General features: G+C 40.1%; 1 protein-coding gene across 4 annotated transcripts in view; it reads right to left on the bottom strand.

Moving 5' to 3' along the window:
• TAPT1 (transmembrane anterior posterior transformation 1) overlaps positions 1 to 25,217 on the bottom strand; it is a 90,836-nt gene that overhangs the window by 7,317 nt on the left and 58,302 nt on the right. For all 4 annotated transcript variants that reach the window (XM_067530352.1, XM_067530353.1, XM_067530354.1 and 1 more), the window contains 5 exons: positions 13,487 to 13,567; positions 12,405 to 12,514; positions 9,099 to 9,158; positions 7,656 to 7,724; positions 5,087 to 5,163 (listed from right to left, as the gene is read on the bottom strand). In XM_067530352.1, the coding sequence (XP_067386453.1) occupies positions 5,087 to 5,163; positions 7,656 to 7,724; positions 9,099 to 9,158; positions 12,405 to 12,514; positions 13,487 to 13,567 (397 nt within the window). The remainder of the gene's footprint in view (positions 1 to 5,086; positions 5,164 to 7,655; positions 7,725 to 9,098; positions 9,159 to 12,404; positions 12,515 to 13,486; positions 13,568 to 25,217) is intronic.

The following is a 25,217-nucleotide window of genomic DNA, read 5'->3' as shown; positions in this document are numbered from 1 at the left end:
GTCCTTTGTTCCTGGAATGCTGAGCTGGGTTGTTCTATACAAGTCCTAATGAGGTGCAAATTGCTCCTCAGCTCTGTACAGTTTTGTCTAATCTGTCTCAAGTCATGAGACACATATTTTGGAATATTACATAGCGAAGCCTTATAACCATATATGTGACATTGCAACAAACATATTACTATAACAATAATGTTCAGTATGACATGCACATTCCAAAAACATCTTACATGATATACTTTGAATTAGATAATACACAATTACACAATAAGTGTGATCATGGGGGTGCAGTGTGTCACACTCTGCTCAACAGTATGATAGTAAACAGGTGGAGAAGAATATGGGGCTCATTGATTATGAAAATCTTAATAGACAGTTATAATAGCCTAAATTCAGAAAATTTGCTGGAAAAAGTTAATGTTTTCAGGTTAAAATCCTTGGAGTAGGTCTAACTTGTGCATTATAAAGAGACCTAAGTATACTTCAGTAGCAACTCAAATATCACACAATGAATTAACAAAGATCATGTCAAAAAGAGAAAAATGTGGTTTACAACATTTCTCCCTCAAAGGGATTTTTATGTAATACATTTTCCTCTAAAAGTAAGTCTGTCAGAGGGATGGGAGGATAAGCAGAGCAGATAGTCCTCAGTATTTCAAAAGGAACCTGTCACTTTGGTACCTAAGCAACCACAAACTAGAAGAAATTAGATTTTCCCCAGGTCTGTAACTGTGGTTCTATAAAATCCCTTCTATTAGGGTAAGAGAATACTTTTTCTTACTACAAAGAAATGTCCCTTGCTTTCTTTCCCCACACCACCTTTTGAAAAAGGCCTTCAGGAGGTTTGTTCATAACAAGATACTTTCACAGATATGTACTCTAGTTTGTAAAAATGAGAGGCTAAGGGCTTAACCCAATTCCCATTGATTTCAATGAGAGTTGGATCAGGATGTTGGCGGGTTACAACCCACCCATCTAAGATATCAATACCAAATTTTCATAATGGATTACATAGGAGTGTCCAGGGGTTTTTTTTGCCAGAGGGCTCTGGGTTTCTAACTATAGGGAAGGCAGAAGTGGGTCAGATTAGTTTTTTGTGACCAGCTCAAATTCCTATACAATTAAATCAAAATGTAATTTACAAATATTGAGTAAGACTTACATTATTAAATGTAATAAATATTAACTTAAATAATTGTTGCACCGTCAAAACAATTTCCTTCTTATTTTATTCTAAATCCTTTGTGATAAAATCTTAAAGCTTTATCTAAACAGTGTTTCTCGCATGTCTGTACTATATTTAAATTCTGTCTCTCACATTGCAGATAATTCCACTTATGTAGATTATAATTACAGACACTGAAAGAGTAGTGTGCAGAATTTGGAATTACTCAGAGGATTTAGGAGATGTGCTAATTCTAAACCTGAGATCACAGCAAAGAATAAGGTCCATTCTCACTTTGAAATTCATATAATATGATAAAATCTAATCTAATTTCATAAACTAAATCCAAAGACGAAACAGCTCACAGCTGTCTTTATTCATGCATACTTAACACATTACTACAGAATCGGTCTCCTGCCGTACTTCAAGTCAGTGTCCATCTGGAGCAGAAATTGGTGAGTTGGAGTCAGGTGTTTTACTGGTGTAATTTGTTTATTTACAGAATGTATACAGGTCCTGTTTCCTTGAATTGGAGTGATAATAAACAACACACAATCAACTCCCTTCCTGCAGAAATCTCAGTTCAGGCACTTCTGCCCTGGACCCAGGATTCCTGCACTGTGTCTCCCTCCAGAGCCTCACCCAAGTTGCACAATACAGAGGGACGTCTTAGGGTATGTCTGCACAGCAAAGAGAAACCCATGGCTGGTCTGTGCCAGCTGACAGGGGTTTGGAATGCAGGGGCTGTTTCATTACTGTGTAGACTTCCAGGCTCCCTGAGCTCTGGGACCCCCCACAGGGTCCTAGAGCCCACGATCTCCAGCCTGAGCCCAGATGTCTACACAGCAGTAAAACAGCCCTGAAGCTTGAGCCCCGTTGACCCAAGTCGGCTGACACGCGCCAGTCATGGGTGTCTCTTTGCTATGTAAACATACCCTTTGTGATCCTGGGAGCCCATCAACCCCAGCTGGCAGAGGGGTCTCCCCACTTACTCTAACTCACATGAGGCCTGACACACTTACTGCCTCAACACACTGTTGTCATAATATATATATCTAAAAAGCATCACATAAGTTATCATGTGTAAACTGGTGACATGCCCTTGTCCTAGAAATCATTGCATGATGTACATATGGATTGGGTACAAAGAGTTATAGATGTGTGATGGAAATAGGTTCTTAAAATATGTGTTGGAGGACAGAGCATAAAATCCAGCCTGCCTTAGACAAAGGAATGTATATTTACTAGTCTGGTAAACCAGCTAGTAACCAGTTTGGTTACCAGCAGAAGACAATGGAAGTGTATTTACATAAAGGGTAAACAAAGCCATCAAGCTAAATGAGCAGGGGAGAAGAGTGTTTACCAATCATATTGGGGAACAGAATCTGCACCTGAGGAAGCCTTCCTGGCTCTTGAGGCAGAGACAATGGACTTTGAGTAATGTAATGGAAGCAAAAAGGTTTTTTAGTTATCCATCACTGTGGGGGCAACAGGATACAGCACCCTTTGAGCCTAGGAAAGCTGGATCCTCTTGGCCCGAAAGGCAAGAGCTGCTGGAAATTTGATATAAGTGAGAAACTGCTTAAGTAAAAATTATAACTTGCTAAAATTAAGCTTTGGTCACTAGAAAGCGTGTTTTGTTTGTAACCAAAACTTGTCTCTTTTATTCTCGCTTATTATCACTTAAATCTCTGTACTCTGTTAATAAACTTATTCTTGTTTTATTACAAAACTATCTCAGCGCTGGTGTATTAAAGTGAAGTGGGAGTCTTCAGCTAAACCAACTGGCTTGTGTGTATTCTCTCTCCTGGGAAGCAGCGAACTTGAGCGTTTGTGTGAGTATGTCAGTGAGAGGAACTAAACACTCCAGAGACATCTCTTGGGAATTTGGGAATTAATGTTCACTGATTGTTACCTGCAAGGCAAGGTTTGGACTGGCAGAGTCCTGAAGAGTTTGCTGGCCTGGCAGACAACTTAGCAACAGCAAAACTCTCATTTGCTGAGGCAGAGGGATAACTCAGTGGCTCACAATTCTTGGTGTCCTGAGCAGGATGTCACAGTCTTCTCTGCAGAGTTAACTTGGTTTTGCCTAGCCTTGGTGTGAGCAGACACACTGCAAAGCCAAGTTACAATGTCCTCACTGGTGCTGTGGTTACCAGTGAGAGTCACTAGGACTTTTGTGGGTGGATCCAATAGTTCTTTGTGCTGCAGTAAGCGGAGATGCTAACTATCGGAGACCTGTTGGACAGCACTGAAGGACTATCTTCACTGCCAAGTGGGTTGGTAAGTGGGTGAAAGCAGCGCCCAGGCTTTAGCCTATACCACAGGCCAGGACAGCTAGCTTGGATTGAAAGCACCACTCAACTTGGGGTCAGAGGATTTTATATGTGGACATGAGAAGGGTTAGGGGCAACATCTGAGTAAGAGTCTGGGTTAATGCTACAGTGAGAACATACCCAGATATTCTTCTCAACCTGCCCCAGCTCCTGAGTTTTACATTTGGGAAACTTCTAGCACAGGTCTACTTACTGAGACCATGTGGACTAGAAAGGAGAGTCTGGGCACCTATCCTCCTTTTGTGCAGCAGCTTTGCAACAGGAAGGATCCTCAAAGCTTCACCAAACAATACCCTTACTGACTCCCTGGGTCTGGTTACTGCATGCAATCTTTAGCTCTTTCCAGAGGGGGTTTATCCAAGAGGGCTTATGTATCAATGATCCCCCATGCGCAAGGTGGCACCCTGTGTCATATGATCTTTCAATTTAAAATTTTTTTTCCCCAAGTTCTTCACGTTACCAGTGAGTGGTATAAATATTCAGTCACTGAATACAATTGTGGTTATTAGCTGTTACATATTTCTATTTTGCATATTATAAAAATCTATTTCAATTTTAGTTTTTAAATGCATTAATCTTTTGTATTTACTTGTAGTCTTCTTTTTTTAGTTAAAAATTGTTTCAGGTGGGGAATGACCAAAACATACCCTTAAGCCCAAATGAGACATGCAACTACCTTTATCTTGAATGCAGAGGTGTGGCATATGGAAACTACAGACATCACAGCATGTGATATTGATTTTAGCAACGTCCACTTGGATTTAGATGAAATGTGTGCAAAGACTTATGTTTTCTAAGGGCAGCACCTTTGTGTTCAAGATCAGAGTGACTACCATCTGCTTCATATTATCCAAATTTGATATAGTCCCTGAGCTTCTGGACAATTGCCAAATTACCCCGAGCCAAGAGAAGCTTTCATACCTCTGGTTTAAGCAAATGTAGCATTATTAATTATTGTATAAGATTCTGTGAGGTCTTAAAATAATGACTATATTAAATAGCTATGGTTACATATAATCTCAGAAAATGTAAAATAACTCAAGTTTACTGCAAATAAGATATACATAAAACATTCCTTTTACCCTGTTTGACCCAGACATATATGAAGAATAATACAAGTATTATCCCTTGCATTCTCACCCGCCTTTTTTAAAAAATCACTCTTTACACTTATCTTCTCCTCCCTTTTAAACTCTGGTTTCATTCTGTTGACCATTATCATAACAATTTATCATTAACTGAAAAGGAAGGCTCTGAAACACATGCAAATGTTTATCTGCAAACTGCTCAGTGATGGATGCTCAGAGTGCCTGGTTATTTTTATTCTTTTATGCCTCAGCCAAAGCCTGCACTTCTGGAGAGTATGAGCTCCATATAGATAACCACAGCCTCTGCTGCTAGATCTGACTATGACTGTTCTGCAATGCATTTTATGCAACGTAAATTGCACACCTATTGGGTTCCGTGGAGAGGCGACTGTATAATGTTTTTACCTTAACACATCAACAGAGGAAATTACTTCATACAATCACTTAGTTAAATGACAGTAAATACTGTTCAATAATTGCTTCTTTTATGTTCAGCTTACCCACAATAGAAGAGCACGACACAGGCATAAGCCAAGACTCCTTGTACTTTTATTGAGCTTGTTACGACTCTGATGAGCTGTTTTAAAAATAAAAGTTGAACAGTTCAGGTATATTTCATACAAATTAATAATTAATAGAATATTTAAAGAGAGCTTTTCACATCTGGGCAAGTTTGTGACAAACAATGGGAAAATTTATACTAAGAACAATTCACTTTGTAATGCTCTGTGTTCCCCTTGATATTGCTAATTATTCAAGAATTGTCTGAATAAATATTACACTAGCATCTGCTACTACTTGACTTTGCAGTAGATTTGTGATTCTTCTAATAACTCTAGTCTGTTGCTATATAAATGATTGATATCAAGTTCAGCATTATGACTTCATTGCAGAATCAAGAAAGAAATGACGGACTGGAAGAACATACCAGTTATTAATACAAATATCTCAGGAAACTACCCAACGTGTGTGTGTGCATGCGCGCCCGGTGGGGGAGAGGGGATCACACTGAAGATATTAATGTAGTGAACAAGAATTGTAATGTATCTTTCTGCACTAAAGAAAACTTGAGACTGGACTGTTTTGTGGACTCAGTATGTTATGGAATCTCTCTGCTTGCAAAGTTTGAATGCCAAGAAATCAGAAGTTTGTTTTCAGTGTATTGGTTAAGGCCTCAATTCAGGAAAAAAATTTAAGCCTGTGCTTAAGTCCATCCTTATGCAGGACAGCATTTAAGCACATGCTGAACTTTAGACTTGTACTTAAATCCCATCCTGAATAGGGGAGGCATTCCATAATCAAAATCTAAATAGATAACTGAAGTTATGATCAGAGTAAATTGTGGTCCCTGTTGAACTTAACAATACAAAGCTGTCAGTAACATTTTTGCTTGATCCTTGAGGGACAGTATTACACCAAAAGCCAAATAATTTTAAATCACTCATCATTCTACCAGTAATATTATTGGACTTTGCTAGCAGAGTTGGTGCTTCTGCCAATGCCATCATAACTAAGGGCTTGTCTACACACAGAAATTGACCAGAACAGCTTTTGCGGAATAGCTCCCTTTGTAGACATTATTTCAGAATAAAAGTCACTTTATTTCAGAATAATTCATGTGCTCAGAAATCACAAAATGCACTAATTATTCTAAAATAAATCTACTTGCATTCTGGAATAGCATGCCCACATGGGGACACACAAGGGGTTAATCCAGAACGATTTATACCACAATATTCTGGTCACCATCCCTGTGCAGACAAGCCTTAAGCCACTGAACACTCAAGTGCAGGGAAGACCCTACCAAGAAAACACTGAAGGTGTTTCTTAAAAATTTTCCTACCAAGAGCCTGAAAAACCTACACTACTGTTAGCCTTCTAGCAGCTAGCTGCTTTTGCTATTCTTACTGAACAATCAGGATACTTGCCAAAAGGAATAACTGTTTAATCAGTATGGCAGTAGCCTGTTCCACTGTAACAGTCCAAGTCGTTATAAATTCCATAGTAGTAATCTGCATTTAACCCCTCTGTGCCGGGAGAATAATCACTAACATGTACATCAAGTCATGATTCTGTATCAAGTGGTATAGATTTCCTTACGTTGAGTGCTAATTCAGACTTGTTGAGTTACTCAGATTTATTAAAATATAAGGAAGTACGCATTTCGCACTCACATCATTTTTACATTAAAATGAGCTGCTCAACCCACTAACAACTACACATACTTCAAACCCGTTCACAGATGTCACAATCAAGCCCTCTAACCTGCAGCTCACTTCCTTCCTACATAACAGGGGGAGAGGAAAAAGGGCACTCCAGCATCATGAAAAGATAAACAGTGTTTTTTTGGACCAAGGAATGGAGTGAATTCTGAAGCTGAGTGACCCTCATGTAGAACAATCTTGTGGCTAAGGCACCGGACTGGAACTTTAGAGATCTGGGTTCAACTCCTGGCTCTGTCACACATTTCCTGTGTGCCTTTAGACAAGTCACTTAATCTCTGTGCCTCATTCTCATACATAAAAAGATGATAAAGCTTCCCTACCCCAACAAGGGGTTGCAAGGATCAATTAATTGTGAGGCACTCAGATATTATGAGGCCATATTAGCAAACAGGCGATTCCCTCATTTATATAAAGAAAACCCCAGCACAAATATGTCTGCTGACCTCAACTGTGACAGCAATTAACTGAGAGAGAGAGAAAATTTCTTAGGTAATCAGGTTCCCAAGTCATTTATAGGTTAAAACCTAACACCATGAATTCCACCAAGAAACTTAGCAGCAGCCTGTACAAATCCTGGAGCATTTGTGCTGCTGGTGTGAAGTTACATCTAATAATCATCCACTTTATTCTGCTCCAGCTTCAGTTTCTATGTGGCCTCAAATAGAGTACCAAAAATAATAGTCTCCTGGTGATAAAGGCATGGGTCTTCATCTATTTCCCACTGAGTTTCTTCAGAGAACTAAAGCATTTTTCTATGACCTTGAATTAATATTTTATCCCTAAGCAGAATTCCTACTAACCACTGAAAGATTTTTGGTCTGAAAAAGGAAAATACATGACTTACTAAAACAGCCAATGGGAGAGGAATAAAACCCATTCTCCTGGAAACAGAATCGCTGTAATCTGTATATGCCTGGAAAAAAAGAATTGGAATCTGAGGCATCTCTCCCCTATTTATGAACTACTAATAAATGAACCAGAACAGGTTTATTTTAGCCTGCACACATTCTAGGAAGTTATCAGTCACTACTAACATATACATAACATTGATAAAGAAGCAACTATTTAAATCTGGTAAATAATTGCTTTCATGGAAATCTACATGGATATGCAAATGTAGATATCTATTTATGTGTGAATACAATTAAAACTAATATGACTTAAAATTAGCCACAGAGCTCTAAATCAAGAGCAATTAGGACATTATACCTTAAACCATGCCAAGGCATTTCAAAAGTGCACTACTGCCAGATATTTTTGTTATCAATTTGGTTTTGATCCCCAAATATAGCATGCAAAAATCCACACTGGAAAAAAAAAGATGTGATTATACAAAGAACCAGTAGTAATTTAAATAAGCATTTCAAGTTTCTCTGTAATTAGGCTCAAGATAAAACCTCCCCACATACCTTTTTAAAATAAAAACAATTAAAGGCTTTGTTCTCATTGGCACTATAAAAGTGGTCTACTTTGCATGAGAATTCTCATGTGGAGCTGAAAATTCTCTGATGCCAAAGAAAAGTTATATCATATCAGCACTTATTTTCCTAAAACCATCATCACAAAAAGAAATAGAAAATATATGTCCTTTCAGAATCACCCCAGTTTATTTCTAAAATGAGCAATATGAAGATTTCAGGTAATTTAGCCCCTCTTGTTCATGACAAGTTATGAAAAATCTTTGCTTATGTTTCTTCATTCATAAGCTTAGTAAAGGAAGATTGCTTACCAGTAATCTATGTTCTCTGAATGCACTGCCTCTGCAGATCCATGCTGAAGGAGTAACAAGCATGGCACGAAGGATTTGCAAAGGCAATTCATACGGTAGTAGAGAAATTACCAATGAATATTGTACAGATAGTATAGTTTGGTGACCTATCAGTTAAGATTAAATAGGAAGAGAGAGTACATCTATTTTATGAAAGGTTGCAGGTAGTTCAAAATTACTTCAAGAAAATCCTGCTAAGATCGTTTAGCCTGCTTACTTCCAAAATATCACATAATTAAAATGGCGATTAGGATATCTATAATAAGGCTTTTGTTATGACTTTATCACAACATCATTTCCTCTTAAAAATTTAAGGCAATTTACTGCAAGGAACTGAATCATAATCATGGTGCAATATTCATTTAATTTTGTATGTGCACAACAGCAGGATGTAATTTTAAAAAAAAAGTATTATAGGAGAGAAAACTTTCTGAATATCTGTTGACCTTGACATTTTCTGAAATGAAAACAATGACATCAGTTAATAAAACAACATGCCCTTTTTATTTTCACACTTACATTTTTCTGTCGACTGCTAACAAGGTCAAATGCCAGGCTGGCTCTATACTCACTGTAGACCTGGAAAAAAAATCCAGCACATTGGATGTGTGATTAATAAACATGAGATCACAAATTACAGCAACAGGATTCCATTGATAAAAAGTTTATCAGTAAAAAGAGTTTTATAAGTCTTGTGCAGTAATTGATGCACTCAATCTTGGCCTTTTATGGAGGTACCCACTGCTGTATAATTAAGGACAACTATTGTATATACCTGAGCAAACACAGAAGCCAATTTTCTAATATACACAATAGTGCATGATACAATTAAATTACAGAATTAAAATGCACACTCACAATATATAAATTTAACTTTGGAGTTTAGACTTACCAATATAGTATTAACAACTAATGTGTTAAGCCAACTGGCCACCTATATTTTGCCAGGATGATTAACGTGGCTACTGAAAGCCAAGTGGGATATATGGCAAGAGCATTTAGGAATGCTGACGCAATCTCCTGGCCAAATTCCAAATAGGAAGTTACATTGGCACAAGAGGAATTAGGCATCTATCCTGCTAAAGCTGTTGCACTCTGGATAAATAATTAGTTTCTCTTTTGGGCCAGAGAGAGACAGACAACATGGATGACAATCATCATAGCTTAGTGGTCACAACACTCATGCAGGATGTGGATGACCTAGAATCTAGTCTCCCTACGTCAATGAATTTTTAAAATATATATTCATAGTGGAAAAGCTTCAATAAGTGAGAATGAGGGAGCCCCTATATCAGAATATCCTAGTCCAATGGTTAGAGTACTCACCTGAGAGGTGGCAGATCCCTGTTCAAATCCCTTCTTCCCCTAAGGTGGAGAGGGGACTTAAACCAGGGGGTGTCTCATATCCCAGGTGACCCTAACCACTGGGTCAAAATTTATGAGGGGTTCTCGTCCTCTCCCATTCCCCCGTTTTGTGTGAACTCACCTGAGAGGCTGGTCCAGCAGGTGAACTCAGAAGGTGCGTACCAGATTGGGTCCTGCACGTGACTTAGGTGGCCAAATGACTATTTTTTCCTGGTTTGTGAATAAGTCTGGGGCTTAGGTCGGAGAAAGATGTCTGGACACCTAGACTGGGGCTACGTATACATGTTCAGAGGCAGAAACATAGGTACAAAGAGAACTTTTATTGTAAAAACTTAGGTGCTGGGTAAGTTAAGGCACCTACAAGGTTCAGTGGGATTTTTATGCATCGCAGAGGTCCTAAAGAAACTGGAACTTAGGCATCTAGCTCCTCTTGTGCCTCTAGCCATTCTGTCTATCCAAAACTTCCTCATTAATGTCAATTTGAGATAGCATCCTTCATTTTCTTTCATTAGGTGTTGATACATTACTGTATCCTGTTTAATGATTATGCCTTGCACCCTGAGGTGACTGCATTTCAGTGACAGAGTTATTTTTGTGCGTATATATGCAGAGTTTTGGGAGTTTCTGTATGAAAGACTATGTAAATGTAAGGAATTAGCTACCTAATAAATTCTTGCAAATGATCAGCTGCACCACAAAGTAAGATAAGACAATCTCTATGGTCTTAATACAATTCATTTGAATTGCAGATCTTTTTCAGTCAAGACCAACAGCAAAAAGTGAAAAGGATGTACTGTAGTTTGAAGGTACTATGATTTTTACATTTATTTAGCAGTTTGAATTAGAAGCTGTATGAAAGCATTAGCCTCAAATGAAACAAATAACAGAACTTGTATCATATCCTGACCTAGTGATCCCATAAAACGTTATACTGGGCAGCTTGGAAGAAAAACAGGAAAGCTACTTAGACAATATATTCAGATTCTAAGGAAAAGATGTAGCTATTTTAAGGATAAAGGGGCTGACCACCTGCTGCTTCAGTACACTGCAATTAGCACTGCAAGTGCTCAGTATCTCTGAAAATTAGGCTCCATAGTTATAAATCTTTAGAATCTACAGGCAATATGGTAAAGGAGTGTGTTAAATAACAAAACTTTCGGGACATTCTATAACTGATTCAGCACATTGAAACACATTGCATTTCTAGCTATCATTTCATCATTCCTCTTTTCAGTATTTTTTACATGAAAGTAGGGCATGCATAAATGCCCCTGGCATAAGGGAGCTTATTAAGTGCATCTATTAAACTTGTTTCTACACCACATACTGTAGTTACTTTATGAAGATGCTGAAACTGATTGCACTCCCAAGTTTTGACCTCGTTTCTTGAAAAGGGAATATGGATAGTAAGAAGAAAATGCTAATACATCATCTCTCAAATTTACAAAAAGAGCACTTGAATCCACACATTTTCTAAGAGCTTGTCAACACTTGAAATGATACAGCAGCACAACCGCATTGCTGCAGCAGTGCTGCTGTAGCACTTCAGTGTAGACACTACCTACACCGATGGGAGGGGATCTCCCATCATGGTAGGTAATCCACCTCCCCAAGAGGAGTAGCTAGGTTGATGTGAGAATTCTTCTGTTGACCTAGTGCTGTCTACACTGGGAGTGAGATGGGTTTAAATATACACCACTCGGAGTTGTGGATTTTTCACACTCCTGAGCGACTTACTTAAGCAGACTTAATTTTCTAGTTCAGACCAGGCCTATAGCATGTATAGTGTCTATATGTCATGTTAACATACAACATAAAACAATTTCATCTAGTGCATTAAAGAAGGCCTACATATTATATATGCCCCAGGAAATTAAAGGAACAGGAAACTAACAGCTAACCTACTTTATATTCAGTGCTGCAGGGACAGAAGAGAACAAAAATATTTCTGATCTCATATTCCATCTTTAGAAATACACTGAAACAAAGATTCAACAGTCTCGCAGAGGAATAGATTTTTCTAAAACATGAATTGTATCTCAATCCATTTTGTTTAAAAAAATGTATATACTCTGTATATACTAATGTAAAAAATAAACATTATGTTTTCTTGAACTAGCAACTGCCTCAAAAATGATCTGCAAATTATGTGAATTGTGGCTGTTACACAACAGTCTCAACTTTAATTTATGGATCTGGAACTATTAATTTAGAAGCAGAGGTGTATCAGGCACATTACATTTATCCTCAGAAGTGCACTGTTAATAAGAAAATAATTACCTGAACTTTATGAAATAGCTTTCCTAACTCTTAAATAGAAAAAAAAAACCAAAAAAAAAACAAAACCCCACAACATTTTCTGCACTGCACTCAATCTTATTCTACATCTTATAATGGTCTTAAAAAGAGAGTAAACCACAACTAGAGCTAACATGTTTAGAAGTCCAAGAGTATACCTACATCTGCTGTGATGTCATTGAATTTTGTTATAAATGCATGTTTCACAATATCCACTGCAATTTCTGATGCAATGACCATGCAAACATCTGGAAACAACACCCAAAGGTGATCTAAAGGTTAAGAAAAAATTAAAAGTCAGTTATACTGTACAATTTGATTCCATAAGTAAAAAAACCTTGCAATTATTGCCCAGCACAACAGTCAAACTTCCAAAGGTATGAAGTAGATATAAATATAGCTATATCTATATAATATCTCAGCTGAAAGGCTGCCATGTAGAGATGAATTCCTACCACAGTATCTACTCTGGAGAATTATTTGTGTTAGTGTAGCACCCTAAGTCCCAAGGAGGATCAGGCTTTCTTGCACTAGACCTTGCACTGTAAAGCCTTAACTTCATAAAAAGTGTATTTTTAACATGTGCTAGCTATCATGTGTTAAAATCTTAGTGTAGATAAAGCAATTGCAGTTTAACATGTTATCTGGTTAAGGTAAATCCACTAGCCAACATGTGTTAAAAATACACCTTTTGTCCTAGTGAAGATAAGGCAAAGAATCAGGCTATACATCACTAAATACATGTCCAACCTATTAGATAAGAAAAAAAAGACCAAAGTTTATTTGAATCAAGTGGTTAAAAAATAACAAAGTTTAACCAATATTAAAATCAGGACAGAAACTTATTTTCAGTTTTACTTGGTTCTCTTCTTGCCAGCATCAGAAAATAACTACACTTTTCTAACAGGACTTCTCATAATAGTAGATTCAGAAATAAAAAAAACGTAACTTAAAACTTTGCAAAACACATCAATGTTTATTTACACTGCATATGCTTCCACTGGAATTAATAGAATCACCATCCACAGAAAACTGAAAATGGTTGACAGATATTCAGGTCTTGTGACTTGAAGTCATATGAGTCTTTGATTTGATGAGTATTGCTTGCTTTTTGACTTTCAGATTGCTGTGTTGAGCAAAAAGGGTATGTATGATGGTCTTACATGTATACCAGCAGCACTGTGATTACATACTAACAAGAGTATCATTTAAAAATTACATTTGTTTTTCAATAGCGTAATTACCTGGATTCCATGAGAACTGTTCCATATTTCTTAAACACACGATCAATAATAGCACATAGTTGGTGAATCTCTCCTTTATATCTGAAAAATAATCAACTGTCAACTCCAAATAAAATAGTTATTTATGTGTATTATGGTAATACCATTGCACTAAGCATTGGACACACAGTAAGAGGCAATCCTTGCACGAAATTGCTCAGTCAGATTCAGCAGGACAAAATACAGTTTGTCATTTCAAGTAATGTGCAACTCAAACTCCTGCTTCCCCTAGCAGGCACAGATCAGATATGTCAAAGGGGTGATATGCACTCGGTACTCCAGTGAACTTGAACGGCCTTAAGTGAATTGATTGCACCATATTTAGAAGATCTTTAGTCGTCCATCCTGAAACAGCTTTAAAAACAAGTTGGAGAAAGCTGTCAGTTCTGCTCTCATTATAGTGCCACAAAGGAAGTCAAGCTTGATATAGAATCCTCTGATTTGCCATGCTGGATCAGACCATGTGTCCTTCTCTCTGGTATCCTGCCTATAGCAACTGTTAATAGTCAATACATTATGTGCAGCATCTATAAACATACTATAATAGGCCAAGCTTATGAGGTCTCCTACTCAGCTTGCTAGCACTTCTGTTCGAATGTATCACAATAACTACTGAACATTGCATTCAGTCAATTCCAACACTTAGAAAATTCACCGAAGCATCAGTGGGCAGAACCCTACTACTGATTTTGGCTGGGAAAAAAAAAATCAGAAAAACAGAAGTGGGAAATGGATGATACATGGAGCCCTTGGCACACATCTGGTTAGCAGAGCTACCAGCTTCAACTGCCTCTGTACTGGTTCACAGATCAAAGAACCAGTTGATAGCAGCCATTATCACATTCCAGCTTAATACCCCTCATTTCAGCTCTGCCCTCCTGCCAATAAAGTTTCAAAATACTGACACCATGAAGGAGAAAGTGAGACTAAGAATGGTGGGATAAAAGGGGGGAATGGAGAGGTATGGAGGAAGGGGATACTCACAGAACTCCTGGCATGGGGGACAGGAAGAAAGACACAAAGCCTCTGGTATGGGGGAGATGGGGAAGAATTAGGGACAGAGGGAAGTGGGGGGCACACACAGTCCCTGACATAAGGATACTGGAGGACACAAGAGTCCCTGGCACAGGGGGCAGAGTTGGAAGAGATGGTAGTGAGCCCCTGAAATAGAGGGGGAAGGGAAGGTGACACAGAGAGGGGTGGGAGGGGGGGAAATGGAGGAATGCAAGAAGCCGTTGGTGAGCACAATGATCTTAGTCCGCAGAAGTAATAAAGGTTGCAAACCCCTAGTTTCTTAACTGTTTGACTGCACAGACCATTCCATGTAAGACCAGGTAAAAAGCAAACTTCTGTACAGTTGAATATACCAGGTATTATAGCAGGACCAGCATCTAAACGTTGTAAGTTTTTCCATGGATAATTCTACAAGAATTAGGGATAACCAGACACCACTGGGTTTCCTATGTATTATGAAGTATGTTGGCTTATATTTTATAACTCAATCATCAGCAACACAAAAACAATTATGAGGTTTTCAGGTGACTATTAATAAATACCTTCTCTTTTACTGAACAAAAAATATGAAATCCTTTGCTCTCTGCCTCATATGTTGCATAGGAACACTGGATCAATATGTAATGTTTCATTATAATGCAATGCTGCAAAACACAATACCCAAGAGTCTACTATTGATACTACAAAAATACATGAAAACTGTGAAGGGAAAAAATCCAAGATTTAGGGAAGCATTCTAAAGTATGGATCCTGACTCAAACCTAAAGTGGCCAAAGCAGGTCCCCTGCACCCCACCACTGACTCTGTTCAGTATGTGCTGGCTCCCCAGACACAGTGTTAGGGGACATAGGATAAGAGGTAGGGAGTGATCCTAAAGACCTACTACGACTGCTGTTCTTGTGGGTGGACACTATCCCATTTCCTGCCTCCCCCCCCCAGGTTCTTCCTCTGATCAAGGTACTGTCTCTTCTTATCTTTTCCCTCTTAACTGCCATAGCTGTTGGAGGGAAAAGGTGGGTGAGATAATATCTTTTATTAGACTAAATTCTGTTGGTGAGAGAGACAAGCTTTCGAGTTTACATAGCGCTCTTCTTCAGGTCTGGGAAATGAAGGCCACATCTACACTGCAAAACTAAATTGACCTAACTTATGTCAGCATACAGCTGTCGCAGTAATTACATCACAAGTGTGTGTCTACACTTTGCTATTTATGTCAGTGGTGTGTCCCCTCACCAGGAGTGTTCGCATCAATTGTACTGTTGTGATGGGATGGCTCCTGAATGCCAGTAACAGTCGACATAAGCAACGCAGTGTCTACGCTGACAGTGTGTTGACCTAACTACATCAACCTTGATTCTACGCTGCTCATGTACGGGGAGTTAAGTTGGTGTAGCAGGGCAGTTACGTTGGTGGAGTGAAATTTACATGTAGATGCTTCCATAGTTACATCGCCATAAGCTGCCTTCAATCAACCTAAATCTAGAATGTAGAACAGACCTCACTCAAACAGGTTCATTTGGGGAGTTCTCCAGAGCAAGAAGATGGACTTTGGCCAGTCCAGAAATAGAGACCACTCATGATGATTGGAGAATCAGCTCAGTCGACCTGCCAATGTCTTCTGCTTCCCTGGAAGATAAGCAACTCTGAGATGAACTGAATTGGTTATGCAAAAGTCCCAGAGACAGATTGCCTTCTGTCATAGCTGTGTTGACTGTATTCTTCTCTGTCTGTTTACATTAAACAGGGTTGCAGAGTAGTCTGTTAGAATCAGCAGCTCTTTCTTGCTATATGTGGGAGGAAGGCTGAACAGGCTAGTCACACAGCTCTTAACTCTCTGATGTTTATGAGAGTCGTTAGATCCTGAGGTGTCCAGAGACTGAGTCTTCAGGGATCCCATATGAACTCCCCAACCCAGGTTGGATGTGTCTGTAACCAAAATGAGGACTGGTGGGGCGTGAAGGGTAAAGTGGTGTGATGGGGTGTCTACCCCCACACAAGACTTTAAGGGGTTAAGGCGGTCAGGTTGGCCAATTAACTGCCCCGGCTGCACTTGGAGGAGGAGGAGCAAGGGACATCAATTAATTAAATGAGGTTCAGCTGCATGGGAGCAGGATGGCCTGCAGAAAGCCCATGAGGTGAGAGCAGCTAGGGACTGCAGTGAAGGAGTCTGCAGTCATTTCCCAAGGGAAGGGAGGTATGTTTGGGGCTATAGAAGCAAGTACCCTACAGTTACTCCCTGGGAGAAGGGAGTTGGGCTGGCAAACCCAGAAAGGTAGGAAAGGCTCAGGGGAAAAGCAGTAAGGGATAGGACAGGGAAGACCTTGGCTGCTGATGAGAGGGCCCCTGAGCTGAAACTCAGAGTACAGGATGGGCCCAGGTTTCCCTACCAGCCACTGGGGAAGTGGCAAAGACCAGGTAGTGGTCTGCCTGAGGCAGTTTGGCCCGAAAGACTTTGATACCCCAGACGTGCATAATGACCTGGCCTGAGGACCAAGTTGTGAAGGAGGAGTACCTGGAATTGCAGAGATGGATGGAGAGACCTCCAGAGGGAGGCAGAACCTGGAAGCACTTTGCAGCTTCTAATGAGAAAGAACAGCCTTGCAATCAGTGAGGGATTTTTGCTATCCCCATGAAAATCCATTCAAGATCTGTGTACATTATATATCTATATCTACCTCACCCCTCCCTGTATGTGCTACTCATTAGAAAAAAGATAACTTTTTTGAGAGAAAGGAAGAATGGTCCAGAATTTGGAAGACCAAGGTTCAATTTCCTGCTCCACCATACACTTCCCATGTGACCTTAAGCAAATCACTTACCCCCCTCCATTCCTCATTTCTCCATCTGTAGAACGAGGATAATAGTACTTTCTCTACCTCACAGGGGAATTGTGAGGATAAATAGATTAAGACCGTAAGGTGCTCAGATACTATGATGATGGAGACCATAAGTATCAGAGAAGAGAGCGCGACAAAGTAAGAGAGAATGAAAACCTCAAGACAGTAGTTTCTAACATTCCTGGACCAAAGACTTGGAGAGAGATCTGTGCCTGCCCACTGCCACCATATGCCACATCCCGACAAGGCTGCCCTCTGTCATTTCTTCTGCTCATTAGGTTTCTTAAATGTCTATCATTTAATTTCCTGAAATCTCAGAACTCTGTTTTATTAAGCCATTCCTTCGTACACAGATAACCAGTAACACCAAGCTTTCCTATTTCTGAAGTCTCAAATCAATTATTTCCAATTTATAAGTATATTCAGGATGGCTTCACTTTTGTATGGATTCTCTCATATCTGGATCATGAAGTTTTGCTTTACATAATTTAGCATCTAACTGACTATTTTTAAGCTCCCTCATGAATACAGTATGCTAGTTTTGGTACAGGAATTTATCTTGCTCTCCTACAGTCTGAAGATTATGTAGCAGATGTTCATTATGGATTCAATTTTTCATTTCTTATATCCTTAGCCAAAATATCTCAACTAAAACTCATAATCACACTACATTTCACTAGTTTTATAAATATTTTTGACACAGTCACATGCTAATTTACATGAGCACTCAGAAAAGTTATGTATTGTACATGGTACATTCCTGGAAAGGATTTGTTTCAGTCCATAGCACAAGCATACAGTAAATTTCTGTCCAATTTTGACACTAGAATTAAGTAAGTTGATGGTATGGAGAGCACTGGCACAGCTGCACCACTGTAGCGCTTCAATTAACACACTCTAAGCTGATGGAAGAGAGCTCTCCCATCAGTGTAGTTAGTCTACTGCCCCCACAAGAGGCGGTAGCTTTGTTGGCAGGAGAAGCTCTCCTGCCGGTATAGTGCTTGTCTACATGGGGGGGGGTTAGGTTGGTATAAATATGTTGCTCAGGGATATGGATTTTTCGCAATGCAGTTATACCAAAACGGGTCTGTAGTAGTATAGACTAGACATGAGAGACATAGCTATACTGACCTAAACCCCGATGTAGACAGTGCTAGGTCAACAGAAGATTTCCTATCTACAGCGTCCCAGGAAGATGGATTATCTGTGTGGACAGGAGAATCCCTCCCCTCGGCACAGATAGTATCTACACTAAGGCGCTGCAGATATGCCACTGTAGCATTTTCAGTGTAGACATAACTCTTAGCGTTGATTTTTGAATGTTTTGGTGGTACAAATCAGGATTTCCACAGTAAGCTAACACAAAATGTGTTATAGCTTCAGTTGCATGCAGTGAAACAATTGAATATTTCATATACCAAATATATGAACAATCTTACAAATTGATTTGTCAGACAATAATTGCAAATTGCAGTGCTTACTTTAATTCTGTTTATACTGTTGGAAAAGAATTATTGTACCTCTGAAATTCTAAACACACAGAAATCTTCAAAAACTTGCTGTTTTCTCTTTTTAGGCATTCACTATGTGGTGATTCATGAGTGTTGTATGAATCATTTCAGGAAACGTTACCTATCAATTTGAAGAGAATAAATACTTGTTTTGTGCACTCTCATGTGCACTCATCTGTTTCTATACCCATCTGGCATAATGCATGGCCTCACTTTGCCCCCTGGCTAGGAGCAAAACTTGACATTGCTATTACAGATCATTGCTAACAGTGCCCAACAATAAAATAAAAGAAATATACGTGTTCTGTTTTATCATGCTATTGTTGTAGATTATTTATGGGGAAAAAAGAGAAATGGTTGATGATCACAGCCCCTAATCTAGTTTAAGTAATACTCAACCAACCCAAAAACCATGATTGATCTTACGATTTTCTGGGTCTCAAACAAAAACTGAAAGCTGGGTGAATATTGCAAATATGGCAAATATTTTCTCAACATTCACTCAAGTTTAAGAGAGAATTTGTTTTGGCCTTGCTCAGACCCCTTTTTAGGTTTACTTTTTGTGAACATTCCAGCTACCACAAGTTTTACTTGCACAAATGCTCACATTAAGCAGATTTTAATTATACTTCACATTAAATTCTTCAAAACTGATAGTTAAACCTTGACACCAGAAATTACCATGAGTAGTACTGAATAAGAGTTCCTTCCAACATGGCTGAAGTGTGTCAATGTTTTGGCCTTCAGATTCTATTAAAAATACAAGTTTAATATAATATAATAGAAGAATTATTTAAATTTTTGTTTTATTTTACTATGTTTACTCATATAACACCCTCTTCAAGAATTTCAAGGCACCATAAAAACATTAATTTTCTCAACATTCACTGAAGTAGTCTCTCACCAATTTTGCAAAGGGGTAAATTCACTGAAGCAGACATAAATCATCTTTTTCAGAGTCAAAAAGCAAATAGCTAAGTATCCAGTCACCTGCACTAGACATATTCCCCTCCAGAAGTGAAGATCGTCACTAAGGGTATGTCTACACTGCAGAATGAAGTTGATTTAATTTAAATCGACCTTCACCCACAAAGCTGCAGAATTTGAAAGAGCATGGTCACACCACACCTGTTGCATTGGGGGATTGTATCCCCACCATCCGTGCTTACGTGAGCAATCAAAGCAGTGCACCGTGGGTGGCTATCCCACAGTGCAACTACCCGCAGGGGTGTTTGAGAATGTTTTCGTCCTCCCATGATGCAACGTCCTCCCTCCCTCCCTCCCTTCTTGTCCTAGTCCAAACAAACAGACAATCATCTTCTCGCGCCATTTTTTCAAATCTTTCACTCTCTGTCGTGTGCAGCCATTGCCTGAGAGGAATGGAGCTCACTCAGCTTTGCATAATTATTGTGAGCATCACAAACACCTCACGACTTATTCTGCAGCATTTTCAGGGGTGAGACAGGAGCCACAGCACTGAAAATTGCAATGTTACTGAGGCTGCCTTGCTGTAAGGCATAGAACTAAACAATTCCTGTTTGCTGCAGGCTGTCACGCACCATCTGCAGTCCATGGAGTGCTGCTTCTGGTCCTGGGAAGCAAGCAGTAACTGGTGGGATCACATAGTTGTGAAGGTGTGGGATGATGAGCAGTGGCTGCAGAACTTTCACATGTGAAAGGCCACTTTCTTGGAACTTTGTGGAGAGCTCTCCTCAGCCCTGAAACACATGAATACTCGCTTGTGACCTGCTCTGAGAGTGGAGAAGAGAATGGCCCTCGCTCTATGGAAGCTAGCAACACTAGACTGCTACCAGTCAGTTGGAAATCAATTCAGAGTCAGTAAATCCACAGAGGGAGCAGCTGTGATACAAGCATGCCGGGCCATTAATAGACTTCTGCTAAGAAGTGCACATCCCCATCTAAGCACCAGACCATCTTGCCACAGAGTACATACATCAAAAAAGATACTTCTCAGTGGTGTTGCAGGCCCTTGTGGATCACAGGGGACGCTTCACTGACATCAATGTGGGGTGGTTTGGAAAGGTGCATGACGAGTGCATTTTTAGGAACTGAGGTCTGTTCAAAAAGATGCAGGCGGGCACTTTCTTCTCTGATCAAACAATAAATATTGGCAATGCTGAAATGCCAATAGTGATTCTGGGGGATCCTGTCAACCCCTTGCTCCCCTGGCTAATGAAGCCCTACACCGGGCACCTGGACAGTGAGAAGCAGTTTCAATAATAGGCTCAGCAAGTGCAGAATGGTAGTGGAACGTGCATTTGGATGTTTAAAGGCATGCTGGCAGTTTGCTCACTAAGTTAGACCTCAGTGAAAGAAACACCCCAATAGTCTCTGCCTGCTGTGTGCTCATAATGTATGTGAGACAAAGGGGAAGAAGTTCCTATTGGTTTCGGTTGTGGAGGCAGATAGGTTGGCCGCAAATTTTGAGCAGCCAGATGCCACTGCAATGCTGAGAGCCAATTGTGGAGCACTGCACTTCAGGGAAGCATTGAAAAACTGCTTTTGCAACGAGACACAACAGTAATGTGTGTCGCTTATCTGTGCTGTGAGTTCACTTCGCATCCCCTACCCATCCCCCACTGATACAGTTCCCCCACCACCACCACCCTCCTGCTCTCTTTATTCCCTTCTTATCAATAAACAAACAGTAATGAATTGGAAAGCAGTACTTTTTTATTGATGATCCTTCCCAAAGAGGGGAAAAAGGAAGATAACTGAACATTCCACATACATTGTCTGGAGGCTGTGAGGGGATACAGAGCCCAGTTTGGCTGTGCAAACAGGAAAGAATCAAACATTCCCACTCCTTAAAAGGGCTATCGTCTCTTTTTGGTCCCCTCAACCAGTGACGAGTGGAGCACTTACTGCATGCACCCTGCTCAACCTCTTCCTAGACCACTTTGGTGTGGGGGCTAGGAAAGAGTGCGTTAGCTCAGAGTTTTGCAGGGGCTGCACAGGGAGTCTCTCCTGCTGCTGAGCTTCCAGAAGCTGAACCAGACGCCTCAACATGTCTGACTGATCACACAATATACACAAAAACGAGAGTTCTGTAAAGGGGCATACAGAACCCTCACCTATATCGATGATTGAACATGCACTGAACTCTGGGATTGGTAAAGCAGGGACCACACTGAACTCTGGGATTGCCAAAGCAGGGACACACTGCATATTGGGAGATCTCTGCTCTTGATGTAAATAAACTCACACCTGTGGACATCCAGCTCCGCAATTATCAGACCATTCTAGTTATTGATATACAAAACACGGAATCCTGGTTGCACTGTGGGCTATCTCTCAAGGAAAAATGCCCTTCCAGGAAGGATCAGCTCCTTTTGTCCAGACACTGTTTATCTACAAACAAACCTGGTGTCTACAAAACCCCCTATCAAAGTCAAACCTCTGTTCTGATACTTGGATCCATAATGCTGCATCAGTTCCACTGTAACTTCCCCCTCTTCCTGACTGATCCTGCTGGGGACTCTGCCTGACTCAAAGCGCTCCAGACCCTAAGCTGACCAGCCTGTTTCCTGGGAATCTTTGAACTGCATGGAGTGGTGAGACAGGGTGTGGGGTGAGTAGGGGTTAACAGTTTCTGGAGGAAAAAAATGGGCACCTGTTTGCGGATGCCCGAGACCCACAGCAACAATGTCCTGCTTAGGGACTTGCAGTGTGCTGAACCAAGAAACCACCCCTGGCTGCGGAATAACACACACTTCAAAAAACTGTTTTGGGCAGATAATGTAAACATATGCCATCTTCCCTAGATAACCATGAGTGATATCAGTCTGTTGAGGATCACACAGGTGGACAGGGAAAATTTGCTGCAAGCATCTGACTACAGGCCTGGCCCTTATGCTGCTATGCTGTTTTCCGCAATGATGCCTGCACAATTAATAACAGAGTGGCGGGGGAAAGTGTCCTATTGCGGTGGAAGAAATAAGGCTGCCCTCCCAAGAAACCTTCTGCAAAGGATTGCAGAGTACCTACATGAAAGCTTCCTGGAGATATCCCTGGAGGATTCTCGGAGCATCCTTATGCACATAAATAATCTTTTCTGGAGTGACCCCAATGCTTAAGCACACCAACTATGAGGAAGCAGAGCCCCACCACCACCACCACACACACCACTTTTTTCCGCTGGTACAAGATTCTGGACTGGGGATATAACCAAAGAAATGCAATTTGTAGTACATACTCACCAGATGTGCCTTCCCCAGCACTCATGGTTTCCTGCGTCCAGCTGGGCTACTCCTCTGTAGCAGACTTTCAGGCAGAAGGGATACCCCACTCGCCTGCACCCTGTTCTCATCATCCTCCTCGTCCACAGAATCATCCTGACCTTGGACTCCCCCAAGGTATCTACGCTGTGTGGTGGCACAATGGTTGGGTCTCTGCTGAGAATCGCATGCAGCTCCTCGTAAAGCGGCATGTTTTTGGTGATGAACCAGAACGACCGTTAGCTTCCCTGCCTCAGCTCTTTGATCTTAACATGGCACTGCTGCACGTCCCTGTTGTGCCCCTTCTCCAATATGCCGCGAGATATCTTCTCATAGATATCCAAATTTCTTTTGCTGGCTCGGAGCTGAGCCAGAACAGACTCTTTGCCCCACAGACTGATGGGTCGGCTCCAATCTGGAGTGCGTCTGGGGCTTGCAGTCACCATGATCAGTTGTGATGGCAAGCTCTCTCCATGATGACTTAACAGGAAATGGGAATTCAAAATTTCCCAGGGCTTGAGGGGAGGAGCTGTTTCCTGTTTACATGGCCATGGTGCAGCAGAATATGAATGTCCAGAGCAGTCACGACAGAGCATTATGGGATACCTCCCGGAGGCCAATGATTTACGTTGCACTCTGCCTAAACTGACGCTCATTCCACCCATACAATTCGACTTCAGCGCTACACCACTGGCAGAGATGGTTCTATTAAGTTGAATTTTATCACGATTTAGGTCGGCGGAACTGACGTGCCAGTGGAGGCACATACTTTATGTGGTCCTACATTATCAGTGTAGACCAGGTCTAAGATCTGCTGATCAGTAGACCAGGCCTAAGATCACAGTTGTCACAAACACTGTACCTCACATACCCAAATGCTGAAGTAGTTTGCTAAAATTTAACTCTTGGAACACTTCAAATTATACATGATATGTAAAGTTTTACAGTTAATCATTGGTTTAGTTACTTTACTCAAGCCTGATTTAAAGAAAATTATCTTCTTCATTTAAAAGTTGAGAGACAGTCAAAGAGAAAACTAAGTTTTTTATTTAATGTGTGATTGTGTGCATCTGTACACACATATGCAACTTTTAATTCTTGCCTACATTCATGTAATAAAGAATTTATAAACAAAAGATTTTTAAAGCACTGCACTTGTGTAGGAGATAACAGGAATAAAGAGCTTCTAACACTGCTTCAACATCATACTATATCTCAAGGCACCAAAAAAAAAATTTTTCCTAAGAAGGTACTGATATTAATATAAAAATTTATATGGGCCACCTGAAATATTATGACAAAAGTACTTCAGTCAAAGGATAGTTGAGACTTCTCTTCCTGGGACAACTTTCTAATTGAGAGAATTTCCAAATTTGTATAATTCAGCAACACTGTTAACAAGCAGCAGACGTACAGTTTGTGTTTTCTGAGGGCTTGTCTATACAAAGTGTTAGCCTACACTAGAGGTGTGTAAGATTAGTGCACACTAGCATGTCGTGTACTGAATAGCCTGTGCAATCCCTGCTACACTAAATATTCCTTAGTGAGCATTTGAAACAGGACTGTATTAATATCCAGTAGGGAACTTTTAGTGTGTGTCAGCAGGGTCCAAACAGGCCAGTTAATGAGTAACACACTAGTGTGCACTAGAATTTACATCCCTCTAGCACTGACTAACAAACCATGCAGACAAGACCTAAGCCTCTTGTGGTCTCTATGGTTCTTTCTCACATGCTCTACATTTATTTCACTACATAGTTTGCTCACAAGAATAAAACATAATATTCTGATATGCAATAAGCCCCAGTGATCATTAACATAGCAAAGATCCTAGGACACTTGCTAAAAAGGCACATATTAAGTGATATTTAATAACATGTGGTCTGACAGATTTCAGAATTTGGCTAGAAGTCTTAAAATCTGGTGTTTGAGAAGGGTAAGTGTGTGAATTTTGAGAGAGTATTTAAGTAGACATTAGACAATGCATAGACAGATTCCTGGCATTTTTAGATATTAAAATGCAAAAATAGTTATTTGTGCAAATACAATGTTCCTAAAACTGAATTCCTGGTTTAGTCCTATTAAACAAAGC

Source organism: Emydura macquarii, unplaced genomic scaffold, assembly GCF_026122565.2.
Source record: "Emydura macquarii macquarii isolate MOO-44397 ecotype Brisbane River unplaced genomic scaffold, CSIRO-AGI_Emac_v2 contig_3062, whole genome shotgun sequence".
In the NCBI taxonomy this organism is placed as follows: domain Eukaryota; kingdom Metazoa; phylum Chordata; order Testudines; family Chelidae; genus Emydura; species Emydura macquarii.
The sequence above is the reverse complement of the archived record's forward strand: the minus strand, read 5'-3'. Positions and strand labels throughout refer to the sequence as shown.